Here is a 17,639-nt window from a genome sequence, read left to right as displayed (position 1 = left end):
TCCACGTTGATTTTAGGTGTGGGGGGAGCAGCAGCTGCTTCTGCGTATGTAGTCGATGGTCTAGGTGTACGTAGGTTTACAATCTTCTTCGCTTCAGGGTAGCTGACTTTTTGAAGCGTTTTAACCTCCTGAATGGCTGTTTCTGATTTGTACACTGGGCAGTTCCTGGATCGACAGTTATGGTGCCCTTTACAATTAATGCAGACTGGAGGGTCTTTACATGGATCACCCTCATGTATCTTCATTGCGCATATACAAATTTCCTGCGCTTCACATCTAGCTGCAGTGTGTCCGAAACGTTGACATCTAAAACATCTCATCGTCTGCGGAATAAATGCCCGTACATCAAGCCGATGGATGCCAGCTCGTACCTTTTCAGGAAGACTTGGCCTATTGAATGTCAAAACATGAGAGGCCGAAGGAAGAATCTCATCATTTCGTCTCATAGAAAGTCTGCGACAATGTGTCACTCCCTCACTAGACATTTCCTGCACTATTTCTTCTTCAGTACAGTTAAGAAGATCACGGCAAACAACAACTCCTCTAGATGAATTAAGTGTACTATGCGGTTGGACAGTAACCGCAAATTCACCGATCTTCTTCAACGCCTGGACTTTCTGGCTTTGCATGTCGTTTATAGTTTCGACATGTAATCCGTTAAACGTCTTACGGATTTCCTTGACAGGACCACCAGCACAATTTGTAATCTCTCTAGCAATTAAGAATGGATTTACCTTTTGGAAGTTACCATTCTCTTTTGTAATGAGAATGGTAAAAAATCTTGGTTTGGGAACATTATTTCCAAACAAAGCTTTTCTCGAATCTTTACTGATTTTATCAGCATCTTTTCTAATCTTATCAATCTCCTTACTTTTTTTCCTCTTCGCTTGTGGCGAATCGGCGGTTTCTAAACGAGGGTGTTTACGTGCACCCTCTGCCACGTTAGTTGGTTCAGGAAAATTCATGAACATTGATCCCTTCTGTAGCAAGGCTAGCTGCCGGGGTACACCCCCACTCCAGGGCTACTAACCTTGGAGGTCCGATCCGGTACTCCGGTGGAACCGGCATATGTCCTGGCAGAGAGCGGATGCGCAGTCTCTGCACTGACTCCAGGCTCCTACTCACCGAAGCTTTCAGAGCTCCCATGCACCGACATACATGGGCACCATTGCTACATGCTTGCCATCGCAGGGGGCATGTGGACAACGGAAGGGTCTCCGTTACACCTGCAATAACATTGACCCTGGCCGCCACATCGCCAGCTCTAAGAGTGGTATAAATCCATTTCCAAAATCGTTTGTTATTCCATTTCCTGCAGGTAGCCAAAAATCCAGTCCGTTTAGTGACCTGAAGTTGGAACCAGGTCAAACCTAACAAAGCATAACCGAGGAATTTACTCGGAACCCCGTTAGCCAGCTATATGTGATGTACAAAGGTACAGCTGTTGCCGCCCTGGACGTGGAACATAGATGTGTTCCGGACGTGGGGATTATCTACCTCAGGGCAAAAATTTTAATTTTGTTTTCACTATTAATGTAACTGAATAAAAATTTTAATTCTTAAAATAAAGAGATTAAAGGTTTTAAATTTTTAATAAAATAAATAAATGCATGGTAAATTATTATATTTTATGAAGTTTGTAACATAATTTGAGATAAATATATGAATATGTTAGGCAGCTGATGATGTGAATAAATTGTGAAAACGCTCCTGCATATATAGTGGAATAAGGTAAGTCATCCTACTTTATTCATTCTGTACTTTGGTTGATCTAATAAAATAAAATAAATGATATATTCCAAAAACATAAACAAAATTCAGCACAATCCACCAAAGTACAGAATCAATAAGAGCTCTTACCTTATCTTATTATTTTTCTTTTCAATATATCAAAAGTGCTTTCGAGGAATTTCCTCATCATCAATTGATTAAAATTAAAAATTAATTACACATTAAAACATTAATGAAACACTAAATCTAATATTATTAAATACATGACATAATATATGTAGTCAAATAATTCAAAATTTTTAACTTTAAAAAAACATTAAAATTCTTTAAACACGTTTGTGGCCAGCCACTTAATACAGCATTGCCTATGACATTGTTGTATTTAGTCTACAATTCTGCAATTAGAATTGTAGACTAAATTCCTTTGTGTGTGAGCAGGGGAACAAGGATCCCTGGAAAATCGTCTGTAGGGTATTGTACGATCTAAGGACGTTCTTCTGTCTGCCCTCTCAACCCAGTTTGACGTAATTTCAGACATGTCTGAGATATTACGCAAATTACTTGATGATTTACTGCCTGACGACAGTGAAGCTGGAGAAACCAGCTTCACCATCTGCGGGTTGCACCATATTTATATACCATGCAACATATATTGCACCATCTGCGGGTGCAACATGAGGTTGGTCAGTTTCATGGGGTGCAGTATCCTTTGGAGATTACCAATGCTGAAGGGTGTCAAGTTATCTGCAGTTTAGGTAGGAGCAAGGCCCCAGGCCTTGATGGAATAACCACAGAGCTCCTTGTTCGCTCGGCTGGGGTTAGTGTGAAAACAATCACACGCGTGTTTAACAAATTACTGTTTGCTGGATACTTCCCGGTATGTTGAAGAAGGGTATTATTAAATTGTTGTTTAAAGGAGGTTACAGGGATCCCATTGTTACTTTGTCATACAGACCCTTGACATTGCTGCCGGTTATTGGTAAGTTCTTCAAAAAGGTTCTGTATCTGCGTACTGATCTCTCAAAGCTTACTGATGGAAAATCAGTACAGGTTTTGTCCAGGAAAGGGTACCGAGAACGCCATACTCCACATGATGAGTATGTTAAGAACTAGTGAGGAGGAATATGTCCTGGGAATTTTCCCAGGGAATTTCTGGTGCGTTTAATAACCTGTGGTGGCCTTCTGTCATTCATCAATCACAAAAGAGACAATGCACTGATAGTGAACTGCGAATAATGCAAAGTTACTTCAGGCATCAGGATGTGCTGCTCCATAAGGGCGGACTTTAGGTAGGCAAGACGCTGTTCAAGGGTTGTCCTCAGGGCAGCGTGTTGGATCCATTGTTGTGGGTGGTGGAGTTTTGATTCCTTTCCGTGGCTGAGATTGCCCAGTGGGTGTCTCATCATGGCTTATGCCAATGGTGGGGTCCTGCTGGTTGAAGGAAGCTCGTGGAGGGTGGTTCCAAGCCACCCAAGCATGCAGGATATTTGAGTTGTTGGGTCATCAACATAAGATGAAGTTCAGCCCAGAGAAGACCATGATGATGCATTTTAAAGGCCATTTGGCAGTGAGGCATCAGGTTTGTGTTTCGATGTCAGGCCTACGTATTAAATATGTTCAAGTTCAAAAGTACCTCGAGGTGTTTCTTGATAAGAAATTGCAGTTCAAGAAGCACCTTAATTACATCACAGAGAAGGCCTGTTGTGCCTTCTTTGGTATTCGATGAGTGGTCAGTCCTGATTGGGGTCTTAATATCAAGACTACGAGTATCCTGTATAAGGACACATGTGAGGCAATTATGCTATATGCAGCGCCTCTTTGGGCAGATAGGCTAAAATTTCAAAGCTATCAGGATATATTATTAAGAGAGCCCAATACCTTAAATTATTAATGGTAACAGGAGTTACCGTACTATTTCACAGGAGGCAGTCTTAATGATTGCAGGCATGAAACCGATAATTTAATTACATCAAAAAAGCAGCAGCATTATGTTGCTAAGAAGTCAGGTGAATTGACTTCACAAAAAATTTGTGAGATAGAGCGGCATGGAAATGTTTTATGGCAGACAGGATGGGATGGGGCAGTGGGTGGGCATTACACGCATGATCTCTACCCAAACATTGTTAGTTTAAGGGGGCTGCCCCTTGGGTCCACCCTAACAAATATGTGATGCAATTTCTTTCTGGTCATGGTGCCTTGCGAGACAGACTCCAGTGATTTGGCCTGGTGGATTCAGATGTGAGTGCAGATTCTGAACAATTAGATGATGCATACCATGTAATTTTGAATGCGCAAAATACGAACTTTTGCACATAAAGATTATTTGTCAGCTCGACATTATCGGGTCGACATTAGAACTCCATGAGAATTGGAAAAACTGGGCTGAATGGGTAATTGTTGAAAATTTCATCGGGTACCTGGCAAGAGAATGGATTGCCGAGGGAATTTAGGGTTCCACCTGGTCTTTCCTGAGTCGTGGTTTTGTTGTTCTGGTGTTATGAGATTTGATGTTTTTGTAGTGTTTTATTTATTTAGTTTTATTTTTGAGTTCATTTTTATTTTTTTTTGTATTATGTTATGGTTGCATGTTGAACTCAACTTCTAACCTATCGGGTAGGTAGTTGCATTTTTAATTTCAGTTCCTTCATGTCACTCAGTCTTGTGAAAGACTCAACATATATGTGTTTTGTTTTAATGAGTTCATTTCATGGTAGTACACTGATGGTAATATCCCATGTGGTATTTGCATCCTGGCATCCTGACTGAGGCAAGACCAAGGCTGAGAGATGCCTTTTTCTGGGGTTCTGAAGATGACCTCCAGTAAAGCCCATAAAAGGCTAAGTATGGAGAGGGTGCATGGTGACTGAAACTGCCATATGGAAGGTGTCTTCCCCTATGGGATCAGTTCATGAATTTTAGTTTCTTCTCTTTCTGAGTGTTTATGTATTGTTCCAAGGTGGCTGACAAAGGAAGAATGAGAGTTAAACAGCACGTAAAGAATGTTCTTTTTAAATGATGCAAAAAGTGTGGTGCTTTCACAACGACGGTTTCATTCCCCTCTTCACCTTGTGGTTGCCCTTATTTAAAACAGTACGAAGACTTTACAAAAAATTTAATAGTGATGGCTCAGTATTTCAGAGTAAGCGTGAATGGCCGCCAACGTTCGTTCTCCACAGAATGTCAAAGCTGTCAGAGCAGCTTTGCTGAGGAGCCCGGGAAAATCAACAAGAAAAGCAATAGCATAACTTGGGATTTCTAGGTGATCTGTGTAGCGAATTTTAAAAACTGATTTGCATCTGCATCCGTAAAAAATAACCATTTGTCTAAATTAATGGTTGACAACACACATAAAAAAATGGCATTTGCTGAACAGGCTGTGTACCAAGATGTATTGTTGAAAAATGCTTGGTTTTCAGATGAGGCACATTTTTTCCTTGACGAGGTTGTTAATAAACAAAGTGTGTGTTTTTGAGCTTCTGAAAATCCACATGGTGCTTCATGAAAAGGTGCATCACGCTTCAAGAATTACAGTATAGGTACTATCTCAAGTCATGGGGAAATAGGGCCATTCTTTTATGGACAGTGAAAGTTATCTAATTTTGCTGCATTTTAAGCTGCATAATATTTCTGTTCTCCAGCTTCTTGCAAAACAGTTTTGTTTAGAAAACAAGTGGTTCATCCAGGATGGAGCCAGACTGCACAAAACAAAAAAATTGTTTTAGATTTTCTGCATGAAACTTTTAACGCAAATGTCATTTCAAACCGATTTCCTAATCGTTTTGTAAAACAACATGTTCATGTTGAAGTTGCTAGATGTGATTGTAGTCATATTGAACACGTGATAAGCAGAACATAATTTCCAGGTATATAGTAAATACGTTGTATTTTACTTTTCTGTATTGCGATTCAAATAAATATTTTTTAATAAAACCAAAATTTTGGCTCACTTTGTGCGCCATTCTGTAGATTAAAATTTTGATAGGAATTCATAATACTATACAAAATTTTTAAAACAGAGAACAATCTAAAATATCAGTCTTAAGCCTAATAGGGATGATCCAATTATGTTTTTTCTAGAAAGACAAAGTTTTTTTGCCATTAACATCATAAATAAGATCGTCAAGTATGTTTAATAAAACCCATATATAATTGAAGACGTGTAAGACTCTAATGGAACCTCTCAGTACAAGTAAAGGTGAGTTACGTTCATTCATTAATATTGATAGTGGTTTTTAAATATTTATCTTAACTCAATATTAGTGCCTTCGTCAACATTAGAGTTATGTAATGCCACAGGTTGGAATTTGGTAATGTTGTCTCAGTGATTTCACATTTTAATGGTTAAAATATTACAGATGTGAATGAGTTAAATCACTAAATTTGGCATAAAAGCATAAGTATATTTGACCACATGTTAACGGGATTTCTTATCAAACTAAATGATTATATTCTCAATAATAATATTACCAATGAAGAAACTAAATAAAAAAAATGAAGGAGCATTTTTCCATGCATTCAAAAACTGGATCATTTAATCAAAAAATTAATCTGAATTATTTATTTATAAAAATTTAACATATTTTATCTTGTGCATCAAAAATAACTGTTTCGTCATGCAGGAATAACCATCAAGAGGAAGTTGTTATCTGCCATTTACGAATAAGGCACACTAGGCTTACTCATGGATGTCTGATGATGCAAATGGATGCACCCCTTTGTGCTTGCTGTGACTGCCAACTAAGTGTACCACATTCTTGTGGATTGTATCTGTTTTTCGGCATTGCGTCGCAAGTTTAATCTAGGGTCTAACATACAAACTATTTTAGGGGATAATGAAATGTTGCTATCTGTGTTTTACGGTTGCTTAGGACCATTTGTTTGCGTTCAAATACTTGAATTACTATGTTTCAGCTATTTATGCCATTTGCTGAACAGCAGATGGTAATTTTGTTGTCTTAATGATATACATAGCGTGATATTACAATCATGGCATACATTACAGGTTTTTTCATTTTAATTGTTTTTAAAGATACTTTTGCTTTTAATTAATTTTTAACATTTAGTTTAAAAAAAAAAAAAAAATACATTACATTTGGGCACTGATAATGCCAAAGCATTTTTCAACAAAAAAAAAATTTTTCATCAAAAAGTTCAATCAATTTATTTTTTACTGTGAATCTAAATTTAATATCCCAGTACATATAACAACATAGCAAAGTGCTAGTAGGTCTTAAGCTATTTAAACTGTATGATACTATTACAGGTTAACTTAATTCACATAAATGGATTTAGTCATTATAGATGCATATCCCTTTGTAATAGACATGAGATTGCCATCCATTTAGTTCATTAAATGTATCTGATGTAGTAGAGATTTTTTATAAGGGGTAGAAATTCATTAAAACTTTGTTTATTGACATTATTATAATTTGTTTCAATTGCACTCTGATAGGTATAGTTTTTATAAGTTTTCTATTAAAAATAAGCATTGAGTGTACAGCTATGTTATGATTACTTTGTTTATAAAAAACAGAACAGAAGGGTTTCTACCCTTTTGTTTTTGCCTGCATGTGACTTTTATCTCTGCTGTATGTTGTTCACATTATCTATTGTATTAAGTAATGAATATAAATTGCAGTTGTAAAATTGGAATTGGATGGAATTAAGTGATTCAAAGTTGCAAAAAAATGCTAAATGAACTTCATGAAGGGTCAGATTGGATGGTAGTGGCAACTTTGATGAAGATAGTTGTTATTTACATTATCAAAAATTAAATGGATTTGTGATAATATTTAAATAAATTATGCTATCATTAAAAGTGTTACTAATCTAAACGACCAGTCAGCTTCCACTGTTTTATCCTGTAATGGATGCAAAGTGTTTGGCCATGATCCACTTTCTGTATTAATTAAAATTTACTGTTCCTACAGCAAAAAGTTAACATAAATAATAATTCCTGAAATTCATTAAATACAGTTTTAATCTCAAAGCCCTCAATTCTACAATACACTAAAATAAATTTAATGAAATTAATTTTTGTACGCAATTTTATTCATTTATACATCCTGCATAAATGAATAATATGCTGATTACATCATTAATTTGAGTAAAATATGTTGAAGGAGCGTATGGAAAAAAGTAAAGGTTTTATTATTTTTTTAACTATACTACAAATACAGTAAGAAAAGGGAAATAATTTCTATAAAAGAAAAATAGATTACTACAATTCCACAAAATTTGCCAAAGTCCAGAACTTCCAGTACGCTCTGACATCCCACACCTGATCATCAACAGGCTTCATTCAAGTGAACTTCCTTTCTCCACAATACAGTTGGATTTTGTGCTAATTTTGATATGAAAGACCGCTGCAAGCTGGTCCCCTCAGTCAAGAGGATGGGAAAGTGTGGTGGGGTAGAAGTATTAATTTTGAAAAGAAACCTCAATCCATCTAGCTCTGGATGGTAACACCCAGTTACAGAGCCCTGCCTAGGGTTTATTAGGCGAGAACTGTTCAATGATCTTGATGGTGGAAGAGGAAGATTTCCCAGCCTCAAAGAGGGCAGAAGAACTTAAGGGAGTTCACCCTGAAAAACATCCAGCAAGTTTGGAAGCAGTAAGATAGCAGCACTACCACCAAACTTACCATGCACAGCATTCATACTGTATGGGAACTTTTATTTACTGGCAAACATCACTGAGTCTCAGAACAACAGGTTCCTAATCAACAGGTCAACTAACAGGTTAACTAATTTGGAAAAGAACAAAAAGAAAAACGATTTTGGAATAGCAAAATATTTAAAAGAGGCTATGTGGAACGTTCAATCCATGACAAATAAAGAAAGTGAAATTTTAGAAGTTTTAAAAGAGAAGAAAATAGATTTTGCTGCCATCTCTGAAACAAAAATGAGATTAACAGGGAGCAAGGTAATAAGCGATTACAGTACTGCAGTACTGAGGCATCAAGGGCCCAGGCAGTTGTGGGTAGCAGATCCTCTGGTTGACTCGAATCATAAATTATGAATTTGTGAGCAAATGTATATTAATCTGCACCTTTAGATACAGTTGAGGGCATATTATAGTGGTAGCAGTATATGCTCCGAAAGAAGGAAGAGAAGAAAAGTCTATGAGGTTTTACAAAGGCTATTTGGAAAGTAACTTCCAATTCATTATTACAAAAAAACAATTCATTATGTACATCTTACAGCTACATCTTTTAGCTACTTTTCTACATAACTGCCATCCAAATTAAAGGCACTTGTCATATCTGTAAATAAGTTTTTGAATTCCCTTGTCATAAAACTCTATCACCTGTGAATTAAGCCTGGTAGTAACACCATTTTTCAGTTCCTTGTCATTTTCAAAATGCTGCCTCACTAACCACTTCTTCATTTTTGGAAAAAGGTGATGATTACTGGGAGCTAAATCAGGGCTGTATGGAGGGTGGTTAACAACTCCCATTTGAAATTGTCAATTTGGCATTGAGTGTGTACTGCCACACGTGGATGAGCATTGTTATGAAGAAAAACTATGCCTGAACTCAGCATGCCGTGTCGTTTATTTTGTATGGCTCTTCTAATCTCTTCAACATCTCACAGTAAGTTTCAGCATTAATTGTCGTGCCTCTTTCCATAAAATCAAGCAAGATCAGACCTTCATGATCCCAAAAATCCGGTGCCATCAGCTTTTTTGAAGAAAGAGTTTGACAGGCCTTTATGGATTTTCAAGGAGAACTAGTGTGCCTTGATTGAGCATTTATTTCCATGTTAACAAATTTAACCCATGTCTCATTGCCTGTAATAAAGTGGTCAAGCAACGTTTTGGAAATGATGAGGAGTTCAAAAATGGGTTGCCACCTGACTTAATTTACAGGCAGCAGAGTTTTATGATGAAGGTCTTTAGAAAACTGTTTACAGATATGACAAGTGCTTTAATCTGGATGGCAGTTATGTAGAAAAGTAGTTAAAAGACTTATATAATAAATTTTTTTTTATAAATTGGTATTTTTTTAATAACAAATCAGAAGTTATTTTGTGAATAGCCCTTGTACAAAAAAAATTTAGAAAGTGATGGGTAAATAAAATTCTAAGGGAAGTTAAATTATTATACGTGATTTAAATGCTATAGTTGGCAATATACCGATAAGTGGAATCGTACGGAAAAGCCATACACTAAATAAACAGGTGGATGGACAATGGAATAATGTACCAATGCACACAGGTGTATTTTTATCTCGTTCTACCTCTCTCACTCAGCTCTTTCTTTCTCAATTTGCATGAATTGACAGAACTTCAGCCCCTTTACAAAAATATATATTCTTATATGTATTTTCGGCATTAAATATGCCATTTTTAAACTTTGACCTCCCCTGATGTTTCAATCAAAATTTCCTGAAAGATGTTTGCCCTAATTTTTTATAGAGAATCCGAATCAGTTCTCAACACCCAGAGGACAAATAAATAATCTGGCTTCACCCAAACTGAATTGGTAGATTACTTTGCATAAATAATTACTACATTAACATCATTATTCATTTAAACATGTACCCAATGAACAGAAAAATATGCCTTTAAAATCATTAGTTTTATAGGATGCTTTATTGGTTTGGATTACAATTTAACAAAACATTCTCCATCCTTATAAAAAAAGTATGTACATGTAAAACCCAGAATAGAATATTTAAATGTTACAAAAACTGTCATTGCAAAAAATTTAGTAAAAGTATGATCTGGTCATTATTTAAAAGAAACAACCAGCACAAAATTTTATGATGCAATATTGCAATAAACATATTTAACTTTTTCACTTGCCAATATAGCTATTGGCAAAAATACATTAAAATTATTAAGATTTAACTGACCGTAAAAGTTATCTGATCATTGGCAAATAGATCACTGGTCAGATAAAGTTATTATATCTCTTCATTCCTTTGGAAGCCAAATATATAAATATATTCCATAAAGTAATAATATAGATAAAATATCAAAATTTAAAACTAACCTGCATCTTCTTTTTTAGCTTTTCTCACATCCATACCAAGAATTTCTGCAGCCTCTAAATGGCGATCAGGACAGGCAGGACCAGTAAATCCAAACACAGCAGGAGCAGACATAACTACAGATAAACCATGAGGAATTATAGCATGATCCTCACTGAAAACGTAAATTAGATCAGAAAAAATCAAGATTTTATTTAAAAAGCTTTGAAAAAAAATAGACAGGCCAAAATAAATTGCAGATACAAACTTAATGTATTTAAAATTTACTTTTATTTTTACTTAATATATTAATATTATCTCAAAATAATCACAGTTCCATAAGCTGTTAGTCTAGAAATATACTCGTAAAATAATTTTGTACATCTGAGTAAATCATGACACAATTATCAGATTTAAATGACACTATGGCTTGAAGATCATAGAATAAATGCTGTCATAAAATTGAAAAATAATAAAATCTTGTATTAAGCTAGTATTATTGGCAATTTCTTTTAACTGAAAAAATTGTTAACTTTAAATATATATTTTTTGAAATACTAATTTTCAAGGAAAGAACATGTAAATATAAAAAAATTGTACATTTATTTTTTGCAATTAAAGTTAATTTAAAATCAGAATTGCCACTTCATTAATATTTAACGTGAGAGTTTATTTACAATCAAACTACTTGCACTCAGGTTTTTTTAATAACATGCTTTCTTCAGAAAACTATTTTGGATTACAGATTCACAGAACTCAGATCGTAGGGATCATAAAATATTAACAGTTCATTGTGGTTTTATAGTAAAGTTATTAACAAATATCTTAAAAGTGAATTTGAAAATAAGCAATTCATGTTAATGAAGGTCTTCCTCAAAGGTAAATCTTTCATGTATTACTGTATAAAATACAAGTTATACATGTACTACAATATGTGAAAATCAATTTTTAACTGTGATTACATGACGTATATTCCAAAATTGGACATAACTGTAATTAACGTGACATGTATAATAGAGATTTGTGTAAATATTATTACTCATCTAAGGTTTAGAAAACTCATTTGACTAGGGGGTACAGATTGCTAGACCAGGAACTTACTTCTTGATCCTTCACAACTTGTTGCAGTAAACTATCCTCTCCACTGAACTATTTGCAGTGTCAATACTACTTCAGATATTCATGTAGAACTATTATCCACCTAATGTGTTTATGCATTTTGAACTTTGATGAGTAATATATCTAAAGTTCTTCCTTGTTATCATGAGACCAATATTGCAAAAATATAAGGAGATTAATAATAAATAAAATAAATATCAACTCTGGCATTTGTGGACAAAGTTTTTCACTTTTTCACAGGAAAAACAGTTATAAGGATTTAATTTTTAACTTATTTTTAGTTTGTTAAAAAAACTCTTGATCATTTAGAAGAAAGTCATTTCTAATATTGCAAGAAATGTATGAGTATATATTTTAACTAACTATATAAGCTTGCTTAATATTTAGTGTAAGTAATAAAAAAAACTTTCTATATCTGAAAGTAGTTCACAACCTTTGTTTCAATCCTTAACAAAGAAAGAAAAAATCAAGTAGAAGATTAATAAAACTGTTGTTAAGTAACAAAATTTAAATTTTATGATGAAAAAGATAATCTCCATAAATAAAATTATGGCAGTTATAACTGCAGAACCAAAAAAAAATATATATATATTTATATATACATATATAAGGAATGTAAAATACAAATGTGGAAAAAATATACGGGGTGATTCAAAACAGACTACACAACTTTAAAAGTATATAAAAATTTATTTAAAAACTTACAGATTCGGTTGAGGTCTCATTTCATAGCAAAACACATCAAGTTCTGATCACATAGTTCATGAGTACCGAATTCAGCCTACAGTGCTGTCACCAGTATCCATAAAATGGATACATTTACTAGCGTGGAACGTGCTTGCTGTGTGTTTCGGTTTCATGACTTCCAGTCAGAAACTGTAGTTCAGTGTAATTCGCGGAGAGTACAATAGGGAGCCTCCTAATAGACATAGTTTACTCTTGGCACCAAACATTCATTGAGACAGATTGTTCTGTTAAACATACAAACTCACCAGGACACCCATGTCTCCCTGAAGCTGCTGTGGAACAACTCTAAAAAAGCTTTGCATGTACTCTGAAGAAATCAACTCAACCTGCATCACGTGAGACTGGCATTCTGTTAACAACTGTTTGGCGCATATTGCAATTGCACTTGAAGCGATACAAATTAACCATGGTTCAACACATTACAGATGATGACAAAGTTGATTGGCTGCAGTTTTGTGTGGAAATTATGGATAGAACTGCAAGACAATGATACATTTTTAGGCAGTGTAATTATTAGTGATGAGTTAATGTTTCACATCAGTGGCAAGGTGAACACTCATAACTACCGAATGTGGGGTAGTGAAAGCCCTATGAAACCTTGCAGCACATTCATGACAGTTCTAAGGTCAATGTTTTTTGTACTCTGAACAAACAAGACTGTACGAACCATTCTCCTACTAGGAATCATTAAGTGTTATTTAAGTGTTACTTAAATGTAACACTTATCTGGACATGCTTCAAAATTTTGTAATTTCTCAGTAAGACAATAACGACCAAGACGGACGCCATTACTATCAGCAAGATGGGTACAACTGCCTAGAAGTCTGGGATTTTCTTGGTACTCGATTCCCAGATTGATGGATTGGATGTGAAGTTCCAGTTGCAAGGCTACCTTGCTTCCCAAATTTCATCCAGTTAGATTTTTTCTTTTGGGGTTTCATTAAAGAGTTTATGTACCACCTTTGACTGTTGATGTGGTTGAGCTAAGACTTTGGGTTAATACCGAAGCTGTAGAGGTAATGTCTGACTTGCTGGCTGCAGTCTGGAATAAAATTGACTTAGGTGGGATGTATGTCGCATTAAAATTGGAAGCCATATTGAACCAAAATGAATATTGGGTGACAAACGATGTGTTCTTCTACGAAATGAGATCTCAACTGAATCTGTAAGTTATCTTAATAAGAATTTTATATGCTTTTTAAGTTATGAAGTTCTTTATTAATCACACGCTAGGTCTATATGTAGAATTTTAAAAGCTGTCGATATACTTACAAAAAGATGAATGACAAGAAAATCTCTCCTCAAAAAACAAAAGTAGTAGCAAGTAAGATGTCTTTAAGAAGAATCCACAAAGTATGGAAGGCAAGAAATGGCATTCACTGCATGTTGACAAAATATTAAAAAGTATATTTGAGAGAGATCCAAAAAATGATGGTAGCATGTATACTCCTACTGGAAAGGGTGATGACATTTACTAATTTGTTCTATTGGATTTACAAAGAATGAATCGTTTCCTAAGTAAATGATATTCAGATTAAACTCAAATGATGTAGTGACCATCTGGTATCATAGTTCAGAAGGCTTTCTGTTCTCATAAATAATACACTATACATAGATGAAATTAAAAACATTAAATATCTTCCAACAAAAACCATACTAGAAATTTTGAAACAAGTTAAATCATTTACCTTTAAAAATATTATAAATTGGGCATGTAATCCATGAATGAGATTACACACTAATCTATATATATATATATATATATATATATATATAAATGTGTGTATGTATACTTAAATCTTTGCTAAGATAATCTCATGTAATATGAGGTGTGAATCAAAAGTAAGGGATGAATTTTGAGAAAAATATGGGCCAACCGTCTGTATAACACAATTTGCCCATATGTTTATGAGTGAAGGAAAAATGAGGCAATAGTGACATGAGTTTAAGGAAGGCTGTTCAAATTTTCATGATGAACAGAGAACTGGCAGGCCTAGTGTCTGAACTGATCATTTCATTGAACATATGAATGCAAAAAAGAGAGAAAACTGTCTTTACGATTAGCAATCTTTCTCTAGAATTTCCAGAAGTTTCAAAGACAACTTTGTTGAGAACTGTGACTGACAATCTAGGCTATCATAAATTGTGTGCACAACTGGTGCTGAAAATGTTGACAAGTGCTCACAAAGATCACAGAATGATATCTGCTTTTCTTGACTGCTATAACCACGAAGGAAACAATTTTTTCCCCCATATTGTTAATGGTGACAAAACATCGATTTTGTACATCAGTGCTGAGACAAAACAACAATCCATGCAGTGTTCATAGCACCTAAACCAAAAAAATTAATATAGTCCAAAAGAAAATCATTGCAACTGTATTCTGTGACCAAAAAGGTGTGCTTTTGATTGATCTCATGGAACCTGGAACATCCATCACATCCCAAGTCTATTGTGAAATATTTTCTAACTATATCATGCCATTCAAAAACAACGATGGAGAATGCTGAAGTCAGGAATTATTTTTCTTCACAATAATGCACGTCCCAGACATGCAAAACAAACACAATTCAAAAATTCAGATGGGAAATTTTTGATCATCCCTGTTACAATCCTGATCTTGTGCCCATTAACTACCATCTCTTCCTATACCTCAAAAAATGCTTGCATCTCAATGATTCAAGGAAAGTGAATACTTGAAAATCTCTGGGCAAAAGTGGCTACAATCTCAGGCAGCAGAATTTTATGCAGTGAGTTTGAAGAAGCTTGTTTATGATATCAAAAGTTTTGGAAGAAACGGTGATTATGTAGATAAATAAAGGGGGAAATATGTAAGTATTTGAAACCATTAATAAATTTTTCATTTTTTCAACTGTTCTCATTTTGTTATCGATCAGGCCTTATTTTCTAATTGCATCACGTAATATATGCTAACTTACAATCATGACTAACAGTAAACAAATCTTCAACAAGTTTGAAAAACTTGGGAGCATCACTCTTCTCATCACAAAAAGAAACTATGGACAAACTTACACAAACAAATTGAATAAAATTATCATAAAACATTTTTAATAGGTGGAATATTAAATCCTTTTATCTTTTCTTTACAAATGAGTTGGAATTTTATTAGTAACACCAACACTTCAAATGATTCAGAGTTCATGTTAAATTATTTCAATATTTTTACCTCTTCGTTGCTGGTTAAATTCATTACCTATAAATGCAGATCAATACTAATGGAAAGAAAATGTTAAAAATCAATCCAATTGAATTTAACTCATTAAGAAGCACTTCTCTCCCTCCAGTTTTTAATTCCCAAAAATTAAAAAAATATAATACTTTTAAAAGAGTTAGAAAATCCTACATGAAAAAAACTAAATTTTCACTACAATTTATTTATAAAAAATTTATAAATTTATTATTTTACATGACAATTATTTTAATTACTGTAGTAAAATATGTTTACAAATAAATTATTTATGGCAATATAGAAAACATTTAGGAAAATTACATATAATTAAAGTTTTACAATACTCAAAAAGAATAAAAATTCATTGATTATGATCAATGAAAAATGTGTTCTAAAATGAACACTAAGAACTCAGAAAATGATCTCAAAGTATTCATCTTTCTAATGTGACATTTTGCTGTTTCAGTTATTACATACATATAAATTAAAACAATTTAGTTTTGTGTGAACTGAATTTGTTAATAAAATATTCATAATAACGGAGAGATAGATAGAAAGTGTGTATAATTATTATAAAATTATTCTATCCTTTCTTTTGAATAGGTTGGGATGTGTTCTTTACAGATCATAACTGTTTATTACTTATGTTTAATTTATTAGATGGTGGGAATAATTGAATATGATCCAGAATAATATTATTTTAAAAATAATTATTTAACTATCTTTAAAGCTCAATTTTCTTTTTTAATACAAACTAGTTGACCCAGCAATGGTTTGCTATTGCTAGACTTGAATATGTATAAATATATATATAGATTAAATGAACACAACTGAAAGTTTAATAAAACATTAAAAAACTGAACATCACGGAACTTCACAAACTTTAACTTTTCACTTTATAAAAGTCAGAATGTAAATAAATCCTACAAAACAACAACGAATTTAATTCTAATTAATCTCTAAACAAAGTAGTTTGTTCAAAACACATTTAACTTTCTTTCTACTGGTCAGATCGAGGATTTCAATAGCTTTAAACTTTCTCCGGACAATGCAGATCATTTTGCAAAACACTGTGTGTAAATTGGTCTAGTAGTTTTTTAGTCTGTAGCAGACATTGACTTTTATATGTATATATTAATTTTTAATTACACACTTATAATTTATGCAGAAATTATTATTATCAGATAAAATGAATGAATAAAACTCAAGTGCGGTTTCATCTTGAGCATCGATAATAGAAATAAACATAAAACATAGGTGAAAATGTTACTTATGGTAGAGCAGTATGTTACAAATAGAAAAATCTCTCTTCCATTCGATGAAATTAATAGAAAATTATTGAAAGGTGCAAAGAATGTTTCATAATGAAAATATACTATAGTATAACAATTATTCACTATAATAAAGTCAAAATAAAATTATGCAGTATGAAATTTAAAAAAAATATAAATTTTTACTTAAAGATAGTCTCCTGATTTAAAATTAAACTATATCCTGATAGATTTTAATCCCTCTGTAATAAATTATTGAAATTTAATATAAGATTTGACCATACTAAAGAAAAACTGTAATGAAGATTAACACAGTATTTTACATAATATTTTTGTTATACCTGTAACCACTTGGTTGGAACTTCTTGACGTTGCCTGATATTGGATATGATAAACCATGGCATAAATGTACACCAGCATTTCCAAAGCCAACACCAGCCATTGTAGAAGCTAAATGCATATGTGACCTTGCTTCAAAATCATCTGGTTGATAAACAGCCCTAAAATATTAACAAAGTACTATTTATTAAAAAAATAATAATTTTTACTTCTGTGAACCAAGTAAAGGAAGTATGTGATTACAAAAAATTTTGGTTTTCAGATTTCA

At 33.5% G+C, this 17,639-nt stretch overlaps 1 protein-coding gene across 4 annotated transcripts in view; it reads right to left on the bottom strand.

The window, feature by feature from the left end:
• The window catches only part of T3dh (Type III alcohol dehydrogenase), a 53,130-nt gene that overhangs the window by 11,936 nt on the left and 23,555 nt on the right, over positions 1-17,639 (bottom strand). For all 4 annotated transcript variants that reach the window (XM_075381160.1, XM_075381163.1, XM_075381141.1 and 1 more), the window contains 2 exons: positions 17,374-17,532; positions 10,729-10,880 (listed from right to left, as the gene is read on the bottom strand). In XM_075381160.1, the coding sequence (XP_075237275.1) occupies positions 10,729-10,880; positions 17,374-17,532 (311 nt within the window). The remainder of the gene's footprint in view (positions 1-10,728; positions 10,881-17,373; positions 17,533-17,639) is intronic.

The sequence above is a fragment of the Lycorma delicatula genome, chromosome 1, assembly GCF_047948215.1.
Source record: "Lycorma delicatula isolate Av1 chromosome 1, ASM4794821v1, whole genome shotgun sequence".
NCBI lineage: Eukaryota > Metazoa > Arthropoda > Insecta > Hemiptera > Fulgoridae > Lycorma > Lycorma delicatula.
Note: the sequence above shows the minus strand (reverse complement) of the source record. Positions and strands in the feature narration are given on the sequence as shown.